General features: G+C 47.4%; 1 protein-coding gene across 1 annotated transcript in view; it reads left to right on the forward strand.

The window, feature by feature from the left end:
* Positions 1 to 23590, forward strand: part of LOC106589056 (gamma-aminobutyric acid type B receptor subunit 1) — a 145136-nt gene that overhangs the window by 32593 nt on the left and 88953 nt on the right. The window contains exons 7-8 of the mRNA XM_082970245.1: positions 6615 to 6860; positions 10596 to 10659. Coding sequence (XP_082826371.1) covers positions 6615 to 6860; positions 10596 to 10659 — 310 coding nt within the window. The remainder of the gene's footprint in view (positions 1 to 6614; positions 6861 to 10595; positions 10660 to 23590) is intronic.

Here is a 23590-nt window from a genome sequence, read left to right on the forward strand (position 1 = left end):
AGGAGCCAGTCCCTCTCTAGTGTATGAACCTCTTTAATTCATACTGCCGTGTCTGGAGAGGAGAGGAGCCAGTCCCTCTCTAGTGTATGAACCTCTTTAATTCATACTGCCGTGTCTGGAGAGGAGAGGAGCCAGTCCCTCTCTAGTGTATGAACCTCTTTAATTCATACTGCCGTGTCTGGAGAGGAGAGGAGCCAGTCCCTCTCTAGTGTATGACCCTCTTTAATTCATACTGCCGTGTCTGGAGAGGAGAGGAGCCAGTCCCTCTCTAGTGTATGACCCTCTTTAATTCATACTGCCGTGTCTGGAGAGGAGAGGAGCCGGTCCCTCTCTAGTGTAGCGACCCTCTTTAATTCATACTGCCGTGTCTGGAGAGGAGAGGAGCCAGTCCCTATCTAGTGTATGAACCTCTTTAATTCATACTGCCGTGTCTGGAGAGGAGAGTTGCTTCAGGAAGCTCTTCAAATGTATTATTATCCATCTACTTTGAAGATGTACCTCGTAGAAGAAAAGCTTTGTGCTCAAAGAGAAGAGTTTTCAAGCGCAGCAAACCGTTTCTCTCTCTTTTGAATCCCCGACTCTGAATTAACATCATTGGCCTGTAGAGTAGCTTGGAGAAAATATAAATACTGAAGAAGTAATACACTTTTGTTAATGTTCATTGTTCATTGTTCATGCTACACTGGGGCAGCGCTGTCTGGAGGGGCTGAAGAGGCAGAGAGGGAGAGAGACAGTAGTGTGTTGAGTCCCAAATGTCACCCTTTTACCTATGGGTCCTGGTCAAAAGTAGTGCACTATGTAGAGGATTAGGGGTCCAGTTGGGAAGCAGCCTAGAGAGTCGTCTCTTATTGATCAAAGCCCAGTTTGTTGACGAGGCTGCTGTTGTCGTGGCGATGGTTCTCCAGGGCCGCGGCTTTCACAGATCCGGCTGCTTGATGCAGCCCGGCGCCAAGGTAGGGGTCAAGGTAGAGACCAAGGTAGGGGAGAAGGTAGGGGACAAGGTAGGGACCAAGGTAGGGTACAAGATAGGGGCAAGGTAGGGTCCAAGGTAGGGACCAATGTAGGGGACAAGGTAGGGACCAAGGTAGGGGAAAAGGTAGGGTACACGGTAGGGGACAAGGTAGGCGCCAAGGTAGGGGTGGGAGTGCAAGGCATGTCTATAAAGCGTGATCTCATAAAAACTACAGACGAAGTTAAATGTTTGTTCAAGACAGTAAAACATACTAAGGTGACACGTGTGTGTGTGTGTGTGTGTGTGTGTGTGTGTGTGTGTGTGTGTGTTGGATAAGGGATGTGAACACACACACACAAGCCCTCAACAAACACAAAGCCCTCAAGAGTTTCTTCTTAACAGCATTTGCCAGATCACACAGCCTCCCCTCCTGATGCCAGATCACACAGCCTCCCCTCCTGATGCCAGATCACACAGCCTCCCCTCCTGATGCCAGATCACACAGCCTCCCCTCCTGATGCCAGGTCACCCAGCCTCCCCTCCTGATGCCAGATCACACAGCCTCCCCTCCTGATGCCAGATCACACAGCCTCCCCTCCTGATGCCAGATCACACAGCCTCCCCTCCTGATGCCAGATCACACAGCCTCCCCTCCTGATGCCAGGTCACCCAGCCTCCCCTCCTGGTGCCAGGTCACCCAGCCTCCCCTCCTGATGCCAGATCACACAGCCTCCCCTCCTGATGCCAGATCACACAGCCTCCCCTCCTGATGCCAGGTCACCCAGCCTCCCCTCCTGGTGCCAGGTCACCCAGCCTCCCCTCCTGATGCCAGATCACCCAGCCTCCCCTCCTGATGCCAGATCACACAGCCTCCCCTCAGAGGCTAAGTAATAGCTGACTTCATTCTAGGGCTGCATCCCAAATGGCAGCCTATTCCCTATATGGGCCCTGGTCAAAAGCAGTGTACTACATAGGGAATAGGGTGCCAATATCTCTCTCATCATCACTCAATGCCTAGGTTTACCTCCACTGTATTCACATCCTACCATACCTTTGTCTGGACATTATACCTTGAAGCTATTTTATCACCCCCAGAAACCTGCTCCTTTTACTATCTGTTCCGGACGTCCTAGATGACCAATTCTCATAGCTTTTAGCTGTACCCTTATCCTGCTCCTCCTCTGTTCCTCTGGTGATGTAGAGGTGAATCCAGGCCCTGCAGTGCCTAGCTCCACTCCTATTCCCCAGGCGCTCTCTTTTGATGAGTTCTGTAACCGTAATAACTTTGGTTTCATGCATGTTAACATTAGAAGCCTCCTCCCTAAGTTTGTTTTATTCACTGCTTTAGCACACTCTGCCAACCCAGATGTCCTAGCCGTGTCTGAATCCTGGCTTAGGAAGTCCACCAAAATCTCTGAATTCTTCATCCCTAACTACAACATTTTCAGACAAGATAGAACGGCCAAAGGGGGCGGTGTTGCAATCTACTGCAGAGATAGCCTGCAGAGTTCTGTCCTACTATCCAGGTCTGTACCCAAACAATTTGAACTTCTACTTTTAAAAATCCACCTCTCTAAAAACAAGTCTCTCACCGTTGCCGCCTGCTATAGACCACCCTCTGCCCCCAGCTGTGCTCTGGACACCATATGTGAACTGATTGCCCCCCATCTATCTTCAGAGCTCGTGCTGCTAGGTGACCTAAACTGGGACATGCTTAACACCCCAGCCATCCTACAATCTAAGCTTGATGCCCTCAATCTCACACAAATTATCAATTAACCTACCAGGTACTACCCCAAAGCCGTAAACACGGGCACCCTCATAGATATCATCCTAACCAACTTGCCCTCTAAATACACCTCTGCTGTTTTCAACCAAGATCTCAGCGATCATTGCCACATTGCCTGCATCCGTAATGGGCCAGCGGTCAAACGACCTCCACTCATCACTGTCAAACGCTCCCTGAAACACTTCAGCGAGCAAGCCTTTCTAATCGACCTGGCACGGGTATCCTGGAAGGATATTTGTAACGGTCTTCGTCGTCCTCGGATGAAGGGGAAGAGAAATCAGACCAAAATGCAGCGTGGTAAGTGTTCGTCATTTTAATGTTAAAACTGAACACTAATGCGACAAGCAAAACAAAAGAACAACCGAACAGTTCCGTCAGGTGCAAAACACTAAACAGAAAATAACCACCCACAAAACCCAAAGGAAAACAGGCTGCCTAAGTATGGCTCCCAATCAGCAACAACGATATACAGCTGTCCCTGATTGAGAGCCATTCCCAGCCGAAACAAAGAAATACCAAACATAGAAAAAAGGACATAGAATGCCCACCCCAACTCACGCCCGACAATATTGACCTCATCCCGTCTGTAGAGGATGCCTGGTTATTTCTTTTAAAATGCCTTCCTCACCATCTTAAATAAGCATGCCCCATTCAAGAAATGTACAACTAGGAACAGATATAGCCCTTGGTTCTCTCCAGACCTGACTGCCCTTAACCAACACAAAAACATCCTGTGGCGTTCTGCATCAGCATCGAACAGCCCCCGTGATATGCAACCTTTCAGGGAAGTTAGAAACCAAATACACAGGCAGTTAGAAAAGCCAAGGCTAGCTTTTTCAAGCAGAAATTTGCTTCCTGCAACACAAACTCAAAAAAGTTCTGGGACACTGTAAAGTCCATGGAGAATAAGAGCACCTCCTCCCAGCTGCCCACTGCACTGAGGATAGGAAACTCTGTCACCACCAATAAATCCACTATAATTGAGAATTTCAATAAGCATTTTTCTACAGCTGGCCATGCTTTCCACCTAGCTACCCCTACTGCAGTCAACAGCACTGCACCCCCCACAGCAACTCGCCCAAGCCTTCCCCATTTCTCCTTCTCCCAAATCCAGTCAGCTGATGTTCTGAAAGAGCTGCAAAATCTGGACCCCTACAAATCAGCCGGGCTAGACAATCTGGACCCTTTCTTTCTAAAATGATCTGCCAAAATTGTTGCAACCCCTATTACTAGCCTGTTCAACCTCTCTTTCATGTCGTCTGAGATTCCCAAAGATTGTAAAGCAGCTGCGGTCATCCCCCTCTTGACCCAAACTGCTACAGACCTATATCTATCCTACCCTGCCTTTCTAAGGTCTTCGAAAGCCAAGTCAACAAACAGATTACCGACCATTTCGAATCCCACCGCACCTTCTCCGCTATGCAATCTGGTTTCAGAGCTGGTAATGGATGCACCTCAGCCACACTCAAGGTCCTAAATGATATCTTAACCGCCATCGATAAGAAACAATACTGTGCAGCCGTATTCATTGACCTGGCCAAGGCTTTCGACTCTGTCAATCACCACATCCTCATTGACAGACTCAATAGTCTTGGTTTCTCAAATGATTGCCTCGCCTGGTTCACTAACTACTTCTCAGATAGAGTTCAGTGTGTCAAATCGGAGGGCCTGTTGTCCGGACCTCTGGCAGTCTCTATGGGGGTGCCACAGGGTTAAATTCTTGGGCCGACTCTTTTCTCTGTATGCATCAATGATGTTGCTCTTGCTGCTGGTGATTCTCTGATCCACCTCTACACAGACGACACCATTCTGTATACTCTGGCCCTTCTTTGGACACTGTGTTAACAACCCTCCAGACGAGCTTCAATGCCATACAACTCTCCTACAAGTAAAACCCAATGCATGCTCTTCAACCGATCTCTGCCTGCACCTGCCCGCCTGTCCAGCATCACTACTCTGGATGGTTCTGACTTAGAATATGTGGACAACTACAAATAACTAGGTGTCTGGTTAGATTGTAAACTCTCCTTCCAGACTCACATCAAACATCTCCAATCCAAAGTTAAATCTAGAATTGGCTTCCTGTTTCGCAACAAAGCCTCCTTCACTCATGCTGCCAAACATAACCTCGTAAAACTGACCATCCTACCGATCCTCGACTTCGGCGATGTCATTTACAAAACAGCCTCCAATACCCTACTCAATAAATTGGATGCAGTCTATCACAGTGCCATCCGTTTTGTCACCAAAGCCCTATATAATACCCACCACTGCGACCTGTACGCTCTCGTTGGCTGGCCCTCGCTTCATACTCGTCGCCAAACCCACTGGCTCCAGGTCATCTACAAGACCCTGCTAGGTAAAGTCCCCCCTTATCTCAGCTCGCTGGTCACCATAGCAGCACCCACCTGTAGCACGCACTCCAGCAGGTATATCTCTCTGGTCACCCCCAAAGCCAATTCCTCCATCGGCCACCTCTCCTTCCAGTTCTCTGCTGCCAATGACTGGAACGAACTACAAAAATCTCTGAAACTGAATCTCTGAAACTGGAAACACTTATCTCCCTCACTAGCTTTAAGCACCTGCTGTCAGAGCAGCTCACACCTGTACATAGCCCATCTATAATTTACCCCAAACAACTACCTCTTCCCCTACTGTATTTATTTATTTTGCTCCTTTGCACCCCATTATTTTTATTTCTACTTTGCACTTTCTTCAACTGCTAATCTACCATTCCAGTGTTTTACTTGCTTTATTGTATGTACTTCGCCACCATGGCCTTTTTTTGCCTTTACCTCCCTTATCTCACCTCATTTGCTGACATTGTATATAGACTTATTTTTCTACTGTATTATTAACTGTATGTTTGTTTTACTCCATGTGTAACTCTGTGTTGTTGTATGTGTCAAACTGCTTTGCTTCATCTTGGCCATAAATGAGAACTTGTTCTCAACTTGCCTACCTGGTTAAATAAAGGTGAAATAAAATAAAAAATAAAATAAATATAAATTTGGGACACACATCCTTTTACAGAGCTGTTAAGTCTCTCCTTAGCTCCTCGCACACAGAGAGAGACAGATGTCTCATTCAGATTAGGTAGAGGTGTAGAGAGAGAGAGAGAGAGAGAGTCAACCCCACTGCCAGCTACCCATCTGAAGTGATGACATTTAACACCTCTCTTCTAGACTCCGACAGGGGATTCTGGGAAAATATCCTCTCTCTCTCCATTCAGGATGAGCTATCAAAAACACAACACAGACCCCATCTCTCATCTTTTATTACAGGAGGCAACATTTAACATATGGAAACTCATTTCCTTCATTTCATCAGGCACATCAGGCACACACACTGTGTGTGTGTGTGTGTGTGTGTGTGTGTGTGTGTGTGTGTGTGTGTGTGTGTGTGTCTGCTAATGAACGCTGCCTCCGGGTCGCCCTGGCCGTTGTTATGTAGAGGCCATTTATTTGGAAAGGCATCTCCCCTCGCACGGCGGATATATACGTGGTAAACAACTTTGTCAAAAGCATGTCCAATCTTTCCAAAAGCTAAAGGGGAGGGAAAATGATGACAGTATTGAGCCATTTTACCAGGGTGGAAGGATATTATCGGAAATGGGACCTGTCCAATGCAAAAAAAAATGGTCACAGGGTAGAAAGTGTCTGGAACTCAGCCCAGACATAACAGCCTTCTGGGACAACAGGGGGGGGGGGGGGGGAGAACAGAAGAACATCTGGCCCGTACCCAGACAGACCCCGCCCCACTGGGGAACAGGATGTCAACTTGGTGCTCCCAGCTGTGCATACCTCCCTCCCCAAACACATCCACCCCCCCACCTACACAGTTCTAAGCCATCCTCTCTCTCTCTTCCTCCAGACATCTCAGGAGTTTCTGAACCAGCTGATGTCTAAGTTGGGGGGTAAGAACCCCGAGGAGACAGGGGGGTTCCAAGAGGCCCCTCTGGCCTACGATGCAGTGTGGGCCCTGGCTCTGGCCCTCAACAAGACTGTGGGGCCCCTGAAGGCCAAGGGCCGGAGGCTGGAAGACTTCAACTACAATAACCGAGATATCACCGCTGAGATCTACCGTGCCCTCAACACCAGCTCATTTGAAGGAGTTTCGGTGAGTATGGAATATATAGCCTAACCATTGAGGCATGGGGAAGAGGGAAGGGGAGAGGGGGAGGGGGGAGGAAGAGAAGATTATGATTGTACTGGGAGAGAGATGAGAGAGAGCAAGACAGAGAAAGAGAGAGAAAGAAAGCAAGAGAGAAGGATAGAAAGAGAGCAAGAGAGACAGAGAAAGACTACCAAAATCCATTGGATTCTCCAATTACATTGAATGAACTACAGGACAAAATACAAACCCTTAACCCAAAAAAAGCCTGTGGTGTTGATGGTATCCTAAATTAAATGATAAAGTATACAGACCACAAATTTCAATTGTCTTTTTAACATCATCCTCAGCTCTGGCATCTTCCCCAATATTTGGAACCAAGGACTGTCAAATTCGCTTTTTACCAAATTACCCAACGACAGACCACGTATTCACCCTGCACACTCTAATTGACAAACAAACCAAAACAAAAGCAAAGTCCTCTCATGCTTTGTTGAGTTCAAAAAAGCTTTTGACTCAGTTTGGCATGAGGGTCTGCTATACAAATTGATAGAAAGCGGTGTTGGGGGTAAAACATACGACATTATAAAATCCATGTACATAAACAACAAGTGTGCAGATGAAATTGGCAAAAAACACACACATTTCTTTCCACAGGGTGAGACAGGGATGCAGCTTGAGGCCCACCCTCTTCAACATATATATCAGCGAATTGGCGAGGGCACTAGAACAGTCTGCAGCATGATGATGATCTGGTGCTTCTGTCACCAACCAAAGAGGGTCTACAGCAGCACCTAGATCTTCTGCACAGATTCTGTCAGACCTGGGCCCTGACATTACATCTCAGGAAGACCAAATTAATGGGGTTCAAAAAAAGGTCAATTTGCCAGAACCACAAATACAAATTCCATCTTGCCCTAGAGAATACAATATGGTTTCCGCTCAGGTTATGGATGTGTCACTGCAACCTTAAGGGTCCTCAATGATGTCACCGCCAAAGCTTTTGATATGGTAGACCATTCCATTCTTGTGGGCCGACTAAGGAGTATTGGTGTCTCTGAGGGGTCTTTGGCCTGGTTTGCTAACTACCTCTCTCAAAGAGTGCAGTGTATAAAGGCAGAACATCTGCTGTCTCAGCCACTGCCTGTCACCAAGGGAGTACCCCAAGGCTCGATCCTAGGCCCCACGCTCTTCTCAATTTACATCAACAACATAGCTCAGGCAGTAGGAAGCTCTCTCCTCCATTTATATGCAGATGATATGGTCTTGTACTCAGCTGGCCCCTCCCCAGATTTTGTGTTAAATGCTCTACAACAAAGCTTTCTTAGTTTCCAACAAGCTTTCTCTGCCCTTAAACTTGTTTGAAACACCTCCAAAACAAAGGTCATATGGTTTGGTAAGAAGAATGTCCCTCTCCCCACAGGTGTGATTACTACCTCTGAGGGTTTAGAGCTTGAGGTAGTCACCTCATTCAAGTACTTGGGAGTATCACTAGAAGGTACACTGTCCTTCTCTAAGCACATATCAAAGCTGCAGGCTAAAGTTAATTCTAGACTTGGTTTCCTCTATCGTAATCGCTCCTCTTTTACCCCAGCTGCTAAACTAACCCTGATTCAGATGACCATCCTACCCATGCTAGATTACGGAGACATCATTTATAGATCGGCAGGTAACGGTGCTCTCGAACAGCTAGATGTTCTTTAGCATTCGGCCATCAGATTTTCCAACTATGCTCATTATAGGACACATCACTGCACTCTATACTCCTCTATAAACTGGTCATCTCTGTATACCCGCTGCAAGATCTACTGGTTGTTGCTTATTTTTAAAACCCTCTTAGGCCTCACTCCCCCTTAACTGTATTTTATACCATCTGCTGCACCTTGCCTATGCCGTTCGGCCATCGCTCATCCATATATTTATATGTACATATTCTCATTCACCCCTTTAGATTTGTGTGTATAAGGTAGTTGTTGGGAAATTGTTAGCTTACTTGTTAGATATTACTGCACAAGCGTTTCGCTAGACTCGCATTAACATCTGCTAACCATGTGTATGTGACCAATAAAATGTTATTTGATTTGAATTAATGTTTATCTAATTATTTTGTATATATATATATTTTTTTGATACCTAAAGGGGTCGTAAAGGTCCAAATCAAATAGCTAACTTATCCTTTGTATGACCATCTTAAAACCATATGTCAGTTGGAATGATAAAATAATAACAGCGTTACAAATCCACCGTGAAAGGTTCTCATGGGTTGGCTGATTTCAAATAAAATCCGTTATTTACCAGTACTAGAAAGAAAACGTATTTGTTAGCTAACGTTAGCTACTGTAGCTAGCTAGTTTATAAACCAAGCTAGATGGCGCACAATATTATTCATTATTGTCATTACTTAACGTTATTTAGCCATTTATTATTTGTCCGCTAGCCACCTGATCTATGGCAAGTCAAAGAACTTCACATTTCATGAAGAAAAAAAAAAAGAAGAAAAAACTATTGTCGGAGTTGATGGAGGAATTTAGTAACGTTACAGACAACACGACTGTCAAAAAGAAGGAAGTCACCTGGGCTATTTTATGCGACAAAATGTAAATGATCGACACGAATGAAAGAGAAGAGGGATCCAAATCGGATGAAAGCGTGCTGGATTTAAAAAAAAATAGAGCAGAAGCCATAAAGGAGAGCAGGGGGCCTCCGTCACCCATAAAATATACGAGATGATTCCCCAGCAGTTTGCCCCTCCATAACCCCTATGATGCCGACGGACAACTTGACCCACCAATATCTAGTAAGCGTAAATATCAATGCCTATAATGCACGTTTAAACTAACGTTAATGCTACCTCACTACAATGTTACCGTTATCAGGCCCGTTACAGCATGCTGCGTAACATCATCATTCGTACCAAGGCTGGGAATATCATAAACCCCAATTCAATTGGTGTACAAAATGGGAACGTAAATAGCCTACTAATAACGACTTAATTATCATAAAACTCAACAGGATTCAACCTGTCTCTAATTATTCTCTGAGGAACTCATGTTAGTCTCTCCACAGTAGATATGCTGCCAATTTATCAGTTAAATCACCTCAAGTGGCAGTTTAGAATTAATCTCCAATCTAAGTTTAATTTGTTTAAAATTTGGTGCAACAAGATTAACAGATAAACCTTGATGTAACCCAGTTTAAGAGTTAATCCATGTTGGTGCAACCCACCCCATATCTATTAGGTTTAAATACCACACAGTGTGCATCACAGCAGCAAGAGTTTTTTATTTATTTTCCCTTTTGTATTTTAACTGTTTGCACATCGTTACAACACTGTATATAGACATAATATGACATTTGAAATGTCTCTATTCCTTTGGAGCTTTTATGAATGTAATGTTTACTGGTAATTTCCGATTGTTTATTTCACTTTTGTTTATTATCATCTTCACTTGCTTTGGCAATGTTAACATATGTTTCCTATGCCAATAAAGCGTTTAAATTGAAATTGTATTGAATTGAGAGTGAGAGAGAGAGAGAGAGCGAGAGAGAGAGCGCGAGAGAGAGAGAGAGAGAGAGAGGGAGGGAGAGAGAGAGAGAGAGGGAGGGAGAGAGAGAGGGGGGAGAGAGAGAGAGAGGGAGAGAGAACGAGAGAGAGCGAGGGAGAGAGAGGGAGAGAGAGGGAGAGAGAGAGGGAGAGGTGTTAAAACAATGAAGTGTTATAGCTTCTCTTTCTTCACACAGGGCCATGTTGTATTTGATGCCCAGGGTTCTAGAATGGCCTGGACTCTTATTGAGCAGCTGCAAGGTACAGTACTCTCTCTATTTCCTCCTGTGTACAATAAACCAGAATCAGGCATGGAAATTAGAATGGTCTAACTAGAATGGTGACATTTTGTCATTTTAAACATCACATGGCACCTGGGCTAGTAGACTTTGTCGTCTACTTGTGTGGCTGGCCAGTGCCCAAAATCCTTCAGTTCCATCCCTGAGTCCATAATCATGAGTATCAACACTTATTGCTCCCGAGTAGCAGCAGCAGCGGTCTAAGGCACTGCATCTCAGTGCTAGAGGTGTCACTACAGACCCTGGTTCGATCCCGGGCTGAATCACAACCGGCCGTGATCGGGAGCACCATAGGGCGGTGCACAATTGGCCTAGCATCATCCGGGTTAGGGGAGGGTTTGGCTGGGGCAGGCCGTCATTGTAAATAAGAATTTGTTCTTTACTGACTTGTCTAGTTAAACAAAGGTTACATAAAATAAATACACTGAGTATTTAAAACATTAAGAACACCTGCTCTTTCCATGACATGCACTGACCAGGTGAATCCAGGTGAAAGCTATGATCCCTTATTGATGTCACCTGTTAAATCCACTTCAATCAGTGTAGATGAAGGGGAGGAAACGGGTTAAAGAAGGCTTTTTAAGCCTTGAGACAATTGAGACATGACTTGTGTATGTGTGACATTCAGAGGGTCAATGGGAAAGACAAAATATTGAAGTGCCTTTAAACGGGGTATGGTAGCAGGTGCCAGGCGCACCGGTTTGTGTCAAGAACTGCAACGCTGCTGGGTTTTTCACGCTCAACAGTTTCCCTGTTTGTATCAAGAATGGTCCACTATCCAAAAGACATCCAACCAACTTGACACAACTGTGGGAAGCATCCCTGTGGAACGCTTTCGACACCTCGTAGAATCCATGCCCCGACGAATTGAGGCTGTTCTGATGGCAAAAGGGGGTGCAACTCAGTATTAGTAAGGTGTTCCTAATGCTTTGTCCACTCACTGTATATGGTTTGTATACAGTGTATATACAAAGTAAAGTATTATAGTCATTATCCTCTCATTGGTTTCTGTGCCTATATCAGTTGTGTTGAGTTGTAGAACTTAGTTTTAACAATTAGCAAATCTTATAGAGCAACTACCAGGTTCAGCCTCCTGCAATGAATGGATCAAATTAACAATAATTATAAGAATCCCATCATGGTCAGATGACGCGGATGCTACGCTACAGGGCTGTTTTGCTAGCACAGACTGGAATATGTTCCGGGATTTATCCAATGGCATTGAGGAGTACACCACCTCAGTCATCGGCTTCATAAATAAGTGCATCGACGACATCGTCCCCACAGTGACCGTACGTACATATCCTAACCAGAAGCCACGGATTACAGGCAACATCCGCACTGAGCTAAAGGCTAGAGCTGCCGCTTTCAAGGAGTGGGACACTAATCCGGACGCTTATAAGAAATCTCGCTATGCCCTTGAACCATCAAACAAGCAAAGCATCAATACAGGATTAAGATTGAATCCTACTACACCAGCTTTGACGCTCGTCAGATGTGGCAGGGCTTGAAAACTATTACGGACTACAAAGGGAAACCCAGATTATAAGAAATCCCACTATGACTGTGTGATAACGCTCTCGGTCGCCGATGTGAACAAAACCTTTAAACAGGTCAACATTGACAAAGCCGCTGGGCCTGACGGATTACCAGGACGTGTACTCAAAGCATGTGCGGACCAACTGGCAAGTTTCTTCACTGACATTTTCAAACTCTCCCTGACCGAGTCTGGGAGAGTTATGTTTCAAGCAGACCACCATAGTCCCTGTGCCCAAGGAGGCGAAGGTATCCTGCCTAAATGATTACCGCCCTGTAGCACTCACGTCGGTAGCCATGAAGTGCTTTGAAAGGCTGGTCATGGCTCACATCAACAGTATCCTCCCGGACACCCTAGACCCACTCCCATTCGCATACTGCCCCAACAGATCCACAGATGACACAATCTCAATCGCACTCCACACTGCCCTTTCCCACCTGGACAAAATTAACACCTATGTGAGAATTCTGTTCATTGACTACAGCTCAGCGCTCAACACCATAGTGCCCATGGATCTCATCACAAAGCTATGGACCCTGGGACTAAACACCTCCCTCTGCAACTGGATCCTGGACTTCCTGACAGGCCGCCCCCAGGTGGTGAGGGTAGGCAACAACATGTCTGCCACGCTGATCCTCAACACTGGGGCCCCTCAGGGGCGTGTACTTAGTCCCATCCTATACTCGTTGGTGATGTGAACACCAAGGAACTTGAAGCTCTCAACCTGCTCCACTACAGCCCCGTCGATGAGAATGGGGGTGTGCTCGGTGCTCCTTTTCCTGTAGTCCACAATCATCTCCTTAGTCTTGGTTACGTTGAGGGATAGGTTGTTATTCTGGCAACACCCGGCCAGGTCTCTGACTTCCTCCCTATAGGCTGTCTCGTCGTTGTCGGTGATCAGGCCTACCACTGTTGTGTCGTCTGCAAACTTAATGATGGTGTTGGAGTCATGCCTGGCCATGCAGTCGTGGGTGAACAGGGAGTACAGGAGGGGACTGAGCATGCACCCCTGGGGAGCTCCAGTGTTGAGGATCAGCATGGCAGATCTGTTGCTACCTACCCTCACCACCTGGGGGCGGCCTGTCAGGAAGTCCAGGATCCAGTTGCAGAGTGCCCCATGGTGGCATTGGGGTTATTGTATGGGAAGGCATAAGCTCCGGACAACAAACACAATTCCATCACCTCATGTTTCAGCATGATAATGCACGGCCCCATGTCGCAAGGATCTGAACACAATTCCTGGAAGCTGAAAATGTCCTAGTTCTTCCATGGCCTGCCTACACAGCAGACATGTCACCCATTGAGCATGTTTGGGATGCTCTGGATCGATTTGTACGACAGTGTGTTCCAGTTCCCGCCAATAACCAGCAACTTCACACAGCCATTGAAGAGGAGTGGGACGACATTCCACAGGCCACAATCAACAGCTTAATCAACTCTATGTAAAGGAAGCAAATGGGGGTCACACCAGATACTGACTGGTTTTTGGATCCACGCCCCTACTTTTTTTTTTAAGGTATCTGTGACCAACAGATCCATATTTGTTTTCCCAGTCATGTGAAATCCATAGATTAGGGCCTAATTCATTTATTTAAATTGACTGATTTCCTTATATGAACTGTATCTCAGTAAAATCTTTGAAATTGTTGCATTTATATTTTTGTTCAGTGTAGCCTTGAAAAGAAAATGAACATGTGCATACAAAGTTAATATTAGCTGCTTGAATATTTCAGTGAATGCTGGAGGGTTTCACAAAAAGCCACTTTCATGTTGCTGCCAAATGAACTATTCTGAAATGCGTCAGTTACATTTTATTTTGCTCGGAATTGCAATGAACACAAGCTTGTCCTCCATGTCCAGTGCTTTAGTTTAGCAAAAAAGCTGATACAGTCATGTTTACAAAATCACCTTGCAGAGAGAGAAAGAGAGAGAGAGCGAGAGAGAGAGAGCATGTTTTTACAAAAAGATAGATTTAGAGTTAGATAAACGTGTATTTTTCAGCAAGGATATACTACCCTCCACAACACAACCTTCACTCCAAATCACAAAATTAACTGGAAGGATTCCTACTACCAATGCTCTGGCAAACAAACAACAGAATCCTGAAAACTCTCCCTCCCTCTACTCTCTCTCTCTCTCTCTCTCTCTCTCTCTCCCTCCCTCCCTCCTTCCCTCCCTAGCTCTCTCCTTAGCTCTCCCCCTAGCTCCCTCTCTCTCTCTCTCTCTCTCTCTCTCTCGCTCTCTCCCTGTCTCTCTCTCTCCCTCCCTCCCTCCTTCCCTCCCTAGCTCTCTCCTTAGCTCTCCCCCTAGCTCCCTCTCTCTCTCTCTCTCCCTCTCTCTCTCTCTCTCTCTCTCTCTCTCTCTCTCTCTCTCTCCCTCCCTCCTTCCCTCCCTAGCTCTCCCCTTAGCTCTCCCCCTAGCTCCCTCTCTCTCCCTCCCTCCTTCCCTCCCTAGCTCTCCCCTTAGCTCTCCTTCTAGCTCCCTCTCTCTCTCTCTCCCTCTACTCTCGCTCTCTCTCTCTCTCTCTCTCTCTCTCTCTCTCTCTCTCTCTATCTCCCTCTACTCTCTCTCTCTCTCTCCCTCTCTCTCTCTCTCTTTCCCTCCCTAGCTCTCCCCTTAGCTCTCCCCCTAGCTCCCTCTCCCTCTCTCTCTCTCTCTCCCTCCCTCATTCCCTCCCTAGCTTTCCCCTTAGCTCTCCCCCTAGCTCCCTCTCTCTCTCTCCCTCTCTCTCTCTCTCTCTCTCTCTCTCTCTCCCTCCCTCCTTCCCTCCCTAGCTCTCCCCTTAGCTCTCCCCCTAGCTCCCTCTCTCTCTCTCCTCTCTCTCTTCCCTCTCTCTCTCTCTCTCCCTCCCTAGCGCTCTCTCTCTCCCCCTAGCTCCCGCCCTCTACTCTCTCTCTCTCTCTCTCCCTCCCACTCTCTCTCTCCCTCCCTAGCTCCCTCCCCCTCTCTCTCTCTCTCTCTCTCTCTCTCTCTCTCTCCCGCCCTCTCTCTCTCCCTCTCTGGCTCCCTCCCTCTCTCTCTCTTTCTCTCCCTCCCTAGCTCCCTCCCTCTCTCTCCCTCTCCCTTAATTCAATTTCAATTCAAAGGGCTTTATTGGCATGGGAAACATATGTTTACATTGCCAAAGAAAGTGAAATAGATAATAAATGAAAGTTAAATAAAAAATGAACAGTAAACATTACACTTACAAAAGTTCCAAAAGAATAAAGACATTTCAAATGTCATATTATGTCTATATACAGTGTTGTCCGCTCACCAACCAATAATTCACAAAATGGGACGAGAGAGGGAGTTAGCGAGGGAGAGGGAGAGAGTAGATGGAAGGAGCTAGGGAGGGAGGGAGAGTTTTCAGGAGAGAGAGAGAGAGAGAGAACACTCTCCATATGGTGGCCAGGTCTGTTCGTTTTCTGAGTCCTATTCTTTATAATCTTTCTCCCCTTTATTGTAATTAGTCAGTCTGAAAGCACTGTATTTCCTTGTCTTAGTGATTTTAAATGTTGACTTCCATGCCTATGCATGCAGCAGTACTGTAGCCATGACGATAAGAGAGGGAGAAGTAAGAGTACTGGTAGTAGTGAAACACGGAAATATTTTTTAAGGGCTTTATTTTGCCTTTGTTATCTTCATTTCCGACTTAGCCCGCCCCTCGTGGCTACCTGGCAGTCTCCTTTGTCACACAGGACTGGTGTCAATGTCCTCGTCTTATCTCTGGCTACGTCAGACTGTAGCTGCCTGTGAGAGAGGCAGGCAGTGGGGTGGTGTTCGTTGGTGTGGCTGGCTGCGTTGTGATCATTGATCGTGTTCAGTCTGTCTGCCGCTTTGTGTCTCCTCTGACACCGCGTCTGCGTCGGTGACTCTCAATGTTGTCTCTCATGTTGGGAACACTCTTTGTTTTTGTGGCGGCTGATGAAAAATTAAGCTTGTTTTCCCAATCTCTTCTCCTCTCTGTTGCCTCCCCAACGTCCCAGAAAAGGAAATGTTGTTTTGATTAATAATTTATTCAATGCTAATTGGAGTGGATTTTGCCCAGGGCAGTTTGGAGGGGGTTTGGTTCTGGATGTAGTAGAATGCAACGCAGGCTAAGTGGACATGAGCTGATTCTCAGTCAGCCAGCAGCTACTGCATGTCTACTGCATATCTATTGTATATCTACTGCATATCTATTGTATATCTACTGCATATCTACTGCATATCTACTGTATATCTACTGTATATCTACTGCATATCTACTGCATATCTATTGTATATCTACTGCATATCTACTGTACATCTACTGCATATCTATTGTATATCTACTGCATGTCTACTGTATATCTACTGTATATCTACTGTATATCTACTGCATATCTATTGTATATCTACTGCATATCTACTGTATATCTACTGCATATATACTGTACATCTACTGCATATCTATTGTATATCTACTGCATGTCTACTGTATATCTACTGTATATCTACTGCATATCTACTGTATATCTACTGCATATCTACTGCATATCTACTGCATATCTATTGTATATCTACTGCATGTCTACTGTATATCTACTGCATATCTACTGTACATCTACTGCATATCTATTGTATATCTACTGCATGTCTACTGTATATCTACTGTATATCTACTGTATATCTACTGCATATCTACTGCATATCTACTGTATATCTACTGCATATATACTGTACATCTACTGCATATCTATTGTATATCTACTGCATGTCTACTGTATATCTACTGCATATCTACTGTATATCTACTGCATATCTACTGCATATCTACTGCATATCTACTGTATATCTACTGTATATCTACTGTATATCTACTGCATATCTACTGTATATCTACTGCATATCTACCCTATATCTACTGTATATCTACTGCATATCTACTGTATATCTACTGCATATCTACTTTATATCTACTGCATATCTACTGTATATCTACTTTATATCTACTCTATATCTACTGCATATCTACTGTATATCTACTGTATATCTACTGCATATCTACTTTATATCTACTCTATCTACTGTATATCTACTGCATATCTACTGTATATCTACTGTATATCTACTATATATCTACTGCATATATCTACTGCATATATCTACTGTATATCTACTGCATATCTACTGCATATCTACTGTATATCTACTGCATATCTACTGCATATCTACTGTATATCTACTGTATATCTACTGCATATCTACTGCATATCTACTCTATCTACTGTATATCTACTCATTTGACTGACTTCGTCCACAGTAGGAGGGTCCTTGGCAGAGGTAATGTTCAACACACACACAGTAGCGTGCTCCACCGTGTGTTGTCGTGCATAGTGGCAGTTTCCTGGGGCGGGCGCTGTGTGGAAAGGAGTCATTATGTGTGTGTGCACTAGGCTTGTCACAATACTTTTTACCTCTTTTTTCTCCCCAATTTCGTGATATCCAATTGGTAGTTACAGTCTTGTCCCATCGCTGCAACTTTCGTACAGACTCGGGAGAGGCGAATGTATAGAGTCATGCGTCCCCCGAAACACGACTCTGCCAAGCCACACTGCTTCTTGACACACTGACCGCTTTAAGGAAGCCAGCCGCACCAAAGTGTCGGAGGAAACGCCGTACACCTGGCGACCATGTTAGCGTGCATTGCGCCCGGCCAGCCACAGGAGTCGCTAGAGCGCGATGGGACAAGGACATCCCTGCTGGCCAAACCGTCCCCTAACCCGGACGATGCCGAGCAAATTGTGCGCCAGCTCATGGGTCTACAGGTCGTGGCTGGCTGCGACACAGCCTGGGATCAAACCCGGTTCTGTAGTGATGCCACTCGGGAGGCTTGATACCAACATTTTACAAACGATACGATACCAAGTCAGTATCACGATACCGAGTAGCACCGCAATATCACGGTGGTAAAAATCAGTGGCCTAGCATCCTGTTCGCCCCCGTCTCCAGGACGCCTCCGTCTCCAGGACGCCCCCGTCTCCGTCTCCAGGACGCCCCCGTCTCCGTCTCCAGGACGCCCCCGTCTCCGTCTCCAGGACGCCTCCGTCTCCAGGACGTCTCCATCTCCAGGACGCCCCCGTCTCCGTCTCCAGGACGCCCCCGTCTCCGTCTCCAGGACGCCCCCGTCTCCGTCTCCAGGACGCCCCCGTCTCCGTCTCCAGGACGCCTCCGTCTCCAGGACGCCTCCGTCTCCAGGACGCCCCCGTCTCCAGGATGCCCCCGTCTCCGTCTCCAGGACGCCCCCGTCTCCAGGACGCCCCCGTCTCCATCTCCAGGATGCCCCCGTCCCCGTCTCCAGGACGCCCCCGTCTCCAGGACGCCCCCGTCTCCAGGACGCCCCCGTCTCCAGGACGCCCCCGTCTCCATCTCCAGGACGCCTCCGTCTCCAGGACGCCCCCGTCTCCATCTCCAGGACGCCCCTGTCTCCAGGACGCCCCCGTCTCCAGGACGCCCCCCTCTCCGTCTCCAGGACGCCCCCGTCTCCATCTCCAGGACATCTCCGTCTCCAGGACGCCCCCGTCTCCGTCTCCAGGACGCCCCCGTCTCCGTCTCCAGGACGCCCCCGTCTCCGTCTCCAGGACGCCCCCGTCTCCGTCTCCAGGACGCCCCCGTCTCCGTCTCCAGGACGCCCCCGTCTCCGTCTCCAGGACGCCCCCGTCTCCGTCTCCAGGACGCCCCCGTCTCCATCTCCAGGACGCCCCCGTCTCCAGGACGCCCCCGTCTCCATCTCCAGGACGCCCCCGTCTCCAGGACGCCCCCGTCTCCGTCTCCAGGACGCCCCCGTCTCCGTCTCCAGGACGCCTCCGTCTCCAGGACGCCTCCGTCTCCAGGACGCCCCCGTCTCCAGGATGCCCCCGTCTCCGTCTCCAGGACGCCCCCGTCTCCAGGACGCCCCCGTCTCCATCTCCAGGATGCCCCCGTCCCCGTCTCCAGGACGCCCCCGTCTCCAGGACGCCCCCGTCTCCAGGACGCCCCCGTCTCCATCTCCAGGATGCCCCCGTCCCCGTCTCCAGGACGCCCCCGTCTCCAGGACGCCCCCGTCTCCAGGACGCCCCCGTCTCCAGGACGCCCCCGTCTCCAGGACGCCCCCGTCTCCATCTCCAGGACGCCTCCGTCTCCAGGACGCCCCCGTCTCCATCTCCAGGACGCCCCTGTCTCCAGGACGCCCCCGTCTCCAGGACGCCCCCCTCTCCGTCTCCAGGACGCCCCCGTCTCCATCTCCAGGACATCTCCGTCTCCAGGACGCCCCCGTCTCCGTCTCCAGGACGCCCCCGTCTCCGTCTCCAGGACGCCCCCGTCTCCGTCTCCAGGACGCCCCCGTCTCCGTCTCCAGGACGCCCCCGTCTCCGTCTCCAGGACGCCCCCGTCTCCGTCTCCAGGACGCCCCCGTCTCCATCTCCAGGACACCCCCGTCTCCATCTCCAGGACGCCCCCGTCTCCAGGACGCCCCCGTCTCCATCTCCAGGACGCCCCCGTCTCCAGGACGCCCCCGTCTCCATCTCCAGGACGCCCCCGTCTCCAGGATGCTTGTTCACGGTTTCTAAACGTTCTCCATAAACTTCGCACTGAAATTCACACTTCTACTCAACACGTTGAATTTAACTTCACACTGTTCAACATATAATAGAATCCTGCATAGAATGACTGATTTGCTCATATTTACAAAGGTCTAGCTGTGATTTGGCTGGAGGAATGGGAGGAAGGAATATACATCAGTGGAGGCTGCTGAAGGGAGAACGGCTCATAATAATGTCTGGAACTGCACAAATGGAATGGCAGCAAACACATAGAAACCATGTGTTTTATACCATTCTTCAAAAGGAGGGACAGAGTGTGAGGAAGGGAGGGATGGACAGAGTGTAAGGGAGGGAGGGACAGAGTGTAAGGGAGGGAGGGACAGAGTGTAAGGGAGGGAGGGATGGACAGAGTGTAAGGGAGGGAGGGATGGACAGAGTGTAAGGGAGGGAGGGATAGAGTGAGGAAGGGATGGATGGACAGAGTGTAAGGGAGGGAGGGACAGAGTGTAAGGGAGAGAGTGTGAGGAAGGGAGGGAGGGAGAGACAGAGTGAGGGAGGGAGTGAGAGAGTGTGAGGGAGGGAGAGAGTGTGTCTGTTAACTGAAGGGTAAAGAAGGTTTCATGCTGTGTTTTTCCCTTGCCGACACAATGACATGCAGATCGTTATGCATGTATATCACAGGAGGTTGGTGGCACGTTAAAAGTTCAGCATTTCCAAACTTTATGCAAATCACAAGAGTGAACGCTGGGCGATGACGAATCATATCGAGTGGTCCCCAACACTGGAGACTTTTTTTCAGCGAAGATGGTTGACAAAAATACTAGGATTGAAGTAATTATAACGTCATAACGACTCATCCAAAAAATGTACAGTTGAGAGGAATATGTTAGACAAACGATTATGCATATTTTATTGTCATAAAGTTAATTTATGAAAATTGCTATTTAGCAAGCTAGCTGACTAGCTAACATTTGCCAGCTAGCTAGCGAGCTTCATGGGCGTTTTGACAGGAGTATGAAATTGTCATTCGTGTTGTTTAATGTTTTAGGGACTCCTGAGTAAACCATCAAACCAGGCTGTCGTCTTGTGAAACAGTGGATGTAAAGAATCTAGCTTTACTGCAAATTTAATGTACAATTTTGTAAGCTTACATTGCTGATATTTGCCATGCAATGCAGCTGAAGTAGCTAGTTAACTCTTTTCTTGCTTATTGTGTAGTGGAGGATAAAAAATAGCTGTATGCCTATGGATGTGTAGCTAGCTATGTAGCCGATCTATGTATGGACCCTAAAACGTTTGGTATAAATATTAGTTCAGAACAGTGGTTTTAATTGCTTCCACCAGTTAATCTTTAATCCCCAAGAAATCTCAGAAAATGACTGTTGCACAAGACTGTTACATATGAATATTAAAATGTCAATATTAGCTAGTTAGCTATGAACCTAGCTATGAACCTAGCTATGAACCTAGCTATGAACCTCAGCTACCATAGCCAGTTGTATTGCCTTAATGACACTCTGAATGGCATCAATGAAGCCTATGGATTAAGTAGAATATAATATCACTTTATTGTGCCAAGGATGCAAGTCGTATATACATGTCAACTCAGCAAAAAAAGAAACGTCCCTTTTTCAGGACCCGGTCTTTCAAAGATAATTCGTAAAAATCCAAATAACTTCACAGATCTTCGTTGGAAAGGGTTTAAACACTGTTTCCCATGCTTGTTCAACGAACCATAAACAATTAATGAACATGCACCTGTGGATTGGTTGTTAAGACACTAACAGCTTACAGACGGTAGACAATTAAGGTCACAGTTATAAAAACTTAGGACACTAAAGAGGCCTTTCTACTAACTCTGAAAAACACCAAAAGAAAGATGCCTAGGGTCCCTGCTCATCTGCGTGAACGGGCCTTAGGCATGCTGCAAGGAGGCATGAGGACTGCAGATGTGGTCAGGGCAATAAATTGCAATGTTCGTACTGTGAGACGCCTAAGACAGCGCTACAGGGAGACAGGACAGACAGCTGATCGTCCTCGCAGTGGCAGACCACGTGTAACAACACCTGCACAGGATCGGTACATCCGAACGTCACACCTGCGGGACAGGTACAGGATGGCAACAACAACTGCCTGAGTTACACCAGGAACGCACAGTCCCTCCATCAGTGCTCAGACTGTCTGCAATAGGCTGAGAGAGGCTGGACTGAGGGCTTGTAGGCCTGTTGTAAGGCAGGTCCTCACCAGACATCACCGGCAAAAACGTTGCCTATGGGCACAACCCCACCGTCGCTGGACCAGACAGGACTGGCGAGTCACGGTTTTGTCTCACCAGGGTGATGGTCGGATTCGCGTTTATCGTCAAAGGAATGAGTGTTACATCGAGGCCTGTCCTCTGGAGCGGGACCGATTTGGAGGTGGAGGGTCTGTCATGGTCTGGGGCGGTGTGTCACAGCATCATCAGACTGAGCTTGTTGTCATTGCAGGCAATCTCAACGCTGTGCGTTACAGGGAAGACATCCTCCTCCCTCATGTGGTACCCTTCCTGCAGGCTCATCCTGACATGACCCTCCAGCATGACAATGCCACCAGCCATACTGCTCGTTCTGTGCTTGATTTCCTGCAAGACAGGAATGTCAGTGTTCTGACATGGCCAGTGAAGAGCCCGGATCTCAATCCCATTGAGCACATCTGGGACCTGTTGGATTGGAGGGTGAGGGCTAGGACAATTCCCCCCAGAAATGTCTGAGTACTTGCAGGTGCCTTGGTGGAAGAGTGGGGTAACATCTCACAGAAAGAACTGGCAAATCTGGTGCAGTCCTTGAGGAGGAGATGCACTGCTGTACTTAATGCAGCTGGTGGCCACACCAGATACTGACTGTTACTTTTGATTTTGACCCCCCCTTTGTTCAGGGACACATTATTCAATTTCTGTTAGTCACATGTCTGTGGAACTTGTTCAGTTTATGTCTCAGTTGTGGAATCTTGTTATGTTCATACAAATATTTACACATGTTAAGATTGCTGAAAATACACGCAGTTGACAGTGAGAGGACGTTTCTTTTTTTGCTGAGTTTAGTTATTACCACGCATGAGATCCACCACATTGTAGCCTGAACATTGAATATATTCACTGATCATGTACTCTACCTTGGCAAATAAAGGCACAGTTCAGGTATGAACGTCTGTGAGACATTATAAAAAACAGAGGAATAAAGAGGAGGTGGGGAGAGAGGTGTGAGAGACTGTCATATACAGAAAGAGAAAGAGGAGGTGGGGAGAGAGGTGTGAGAGACTGTCATATACAGAAAGAGAAAGAGGAGGTGGGGAGAGAGGTGTGAGAGACTGTCATATACAGAAAGGAAAAGAGGAGCAAGGAAGACAGCAGGAGATTCATTAATTCCAGTTCTACTAAACTTCATATTCTCTCAGTTCATCACAATTACCAATGTAGTGTTTCTAGCGGTGTCTCCTAACCAGCCTTGGGCCTCCAGTTGGCCTGAAGGTTATCTTTAGAGTGGGTGAGTTAACGATGACGGGACTGGGGGTTGGCATCCTTTCTCACATCAAAACATACCTGCAGACGAGAGACAGATGGAGAGAGAGAGAGAGAGCGGGTTTAAGCCTTACACGGTCAGTCATCTTAATCACCAGGAGGTGAAATTCAAAACTGACCTTGTGTCACATCTGCTCCCGCTCCCCCTCTCTGGCGCTCGAGGTCGCCAGGCTGCTCATCATTACGTACACCTGTCACCATCGTTGCGCGCACCAGCGCTCCATCGGACTCACCTGGACTCCATCACGTCATCGATTGCCTCCCCTATATCTGTCAC

The sequence above is a fragment of the Salmo salar genome, chromosome 27 (genome assembly GCF_965601325.2).
Source record: "Salmo salar chromosome 27, fSalSal1, whole genome shotgun sequence".
NCBI lineage: Eukaryota > Metazoa > Chordata > Actinopteri > Salmoniformes > Salmonidae > Salmo > Salmo salar.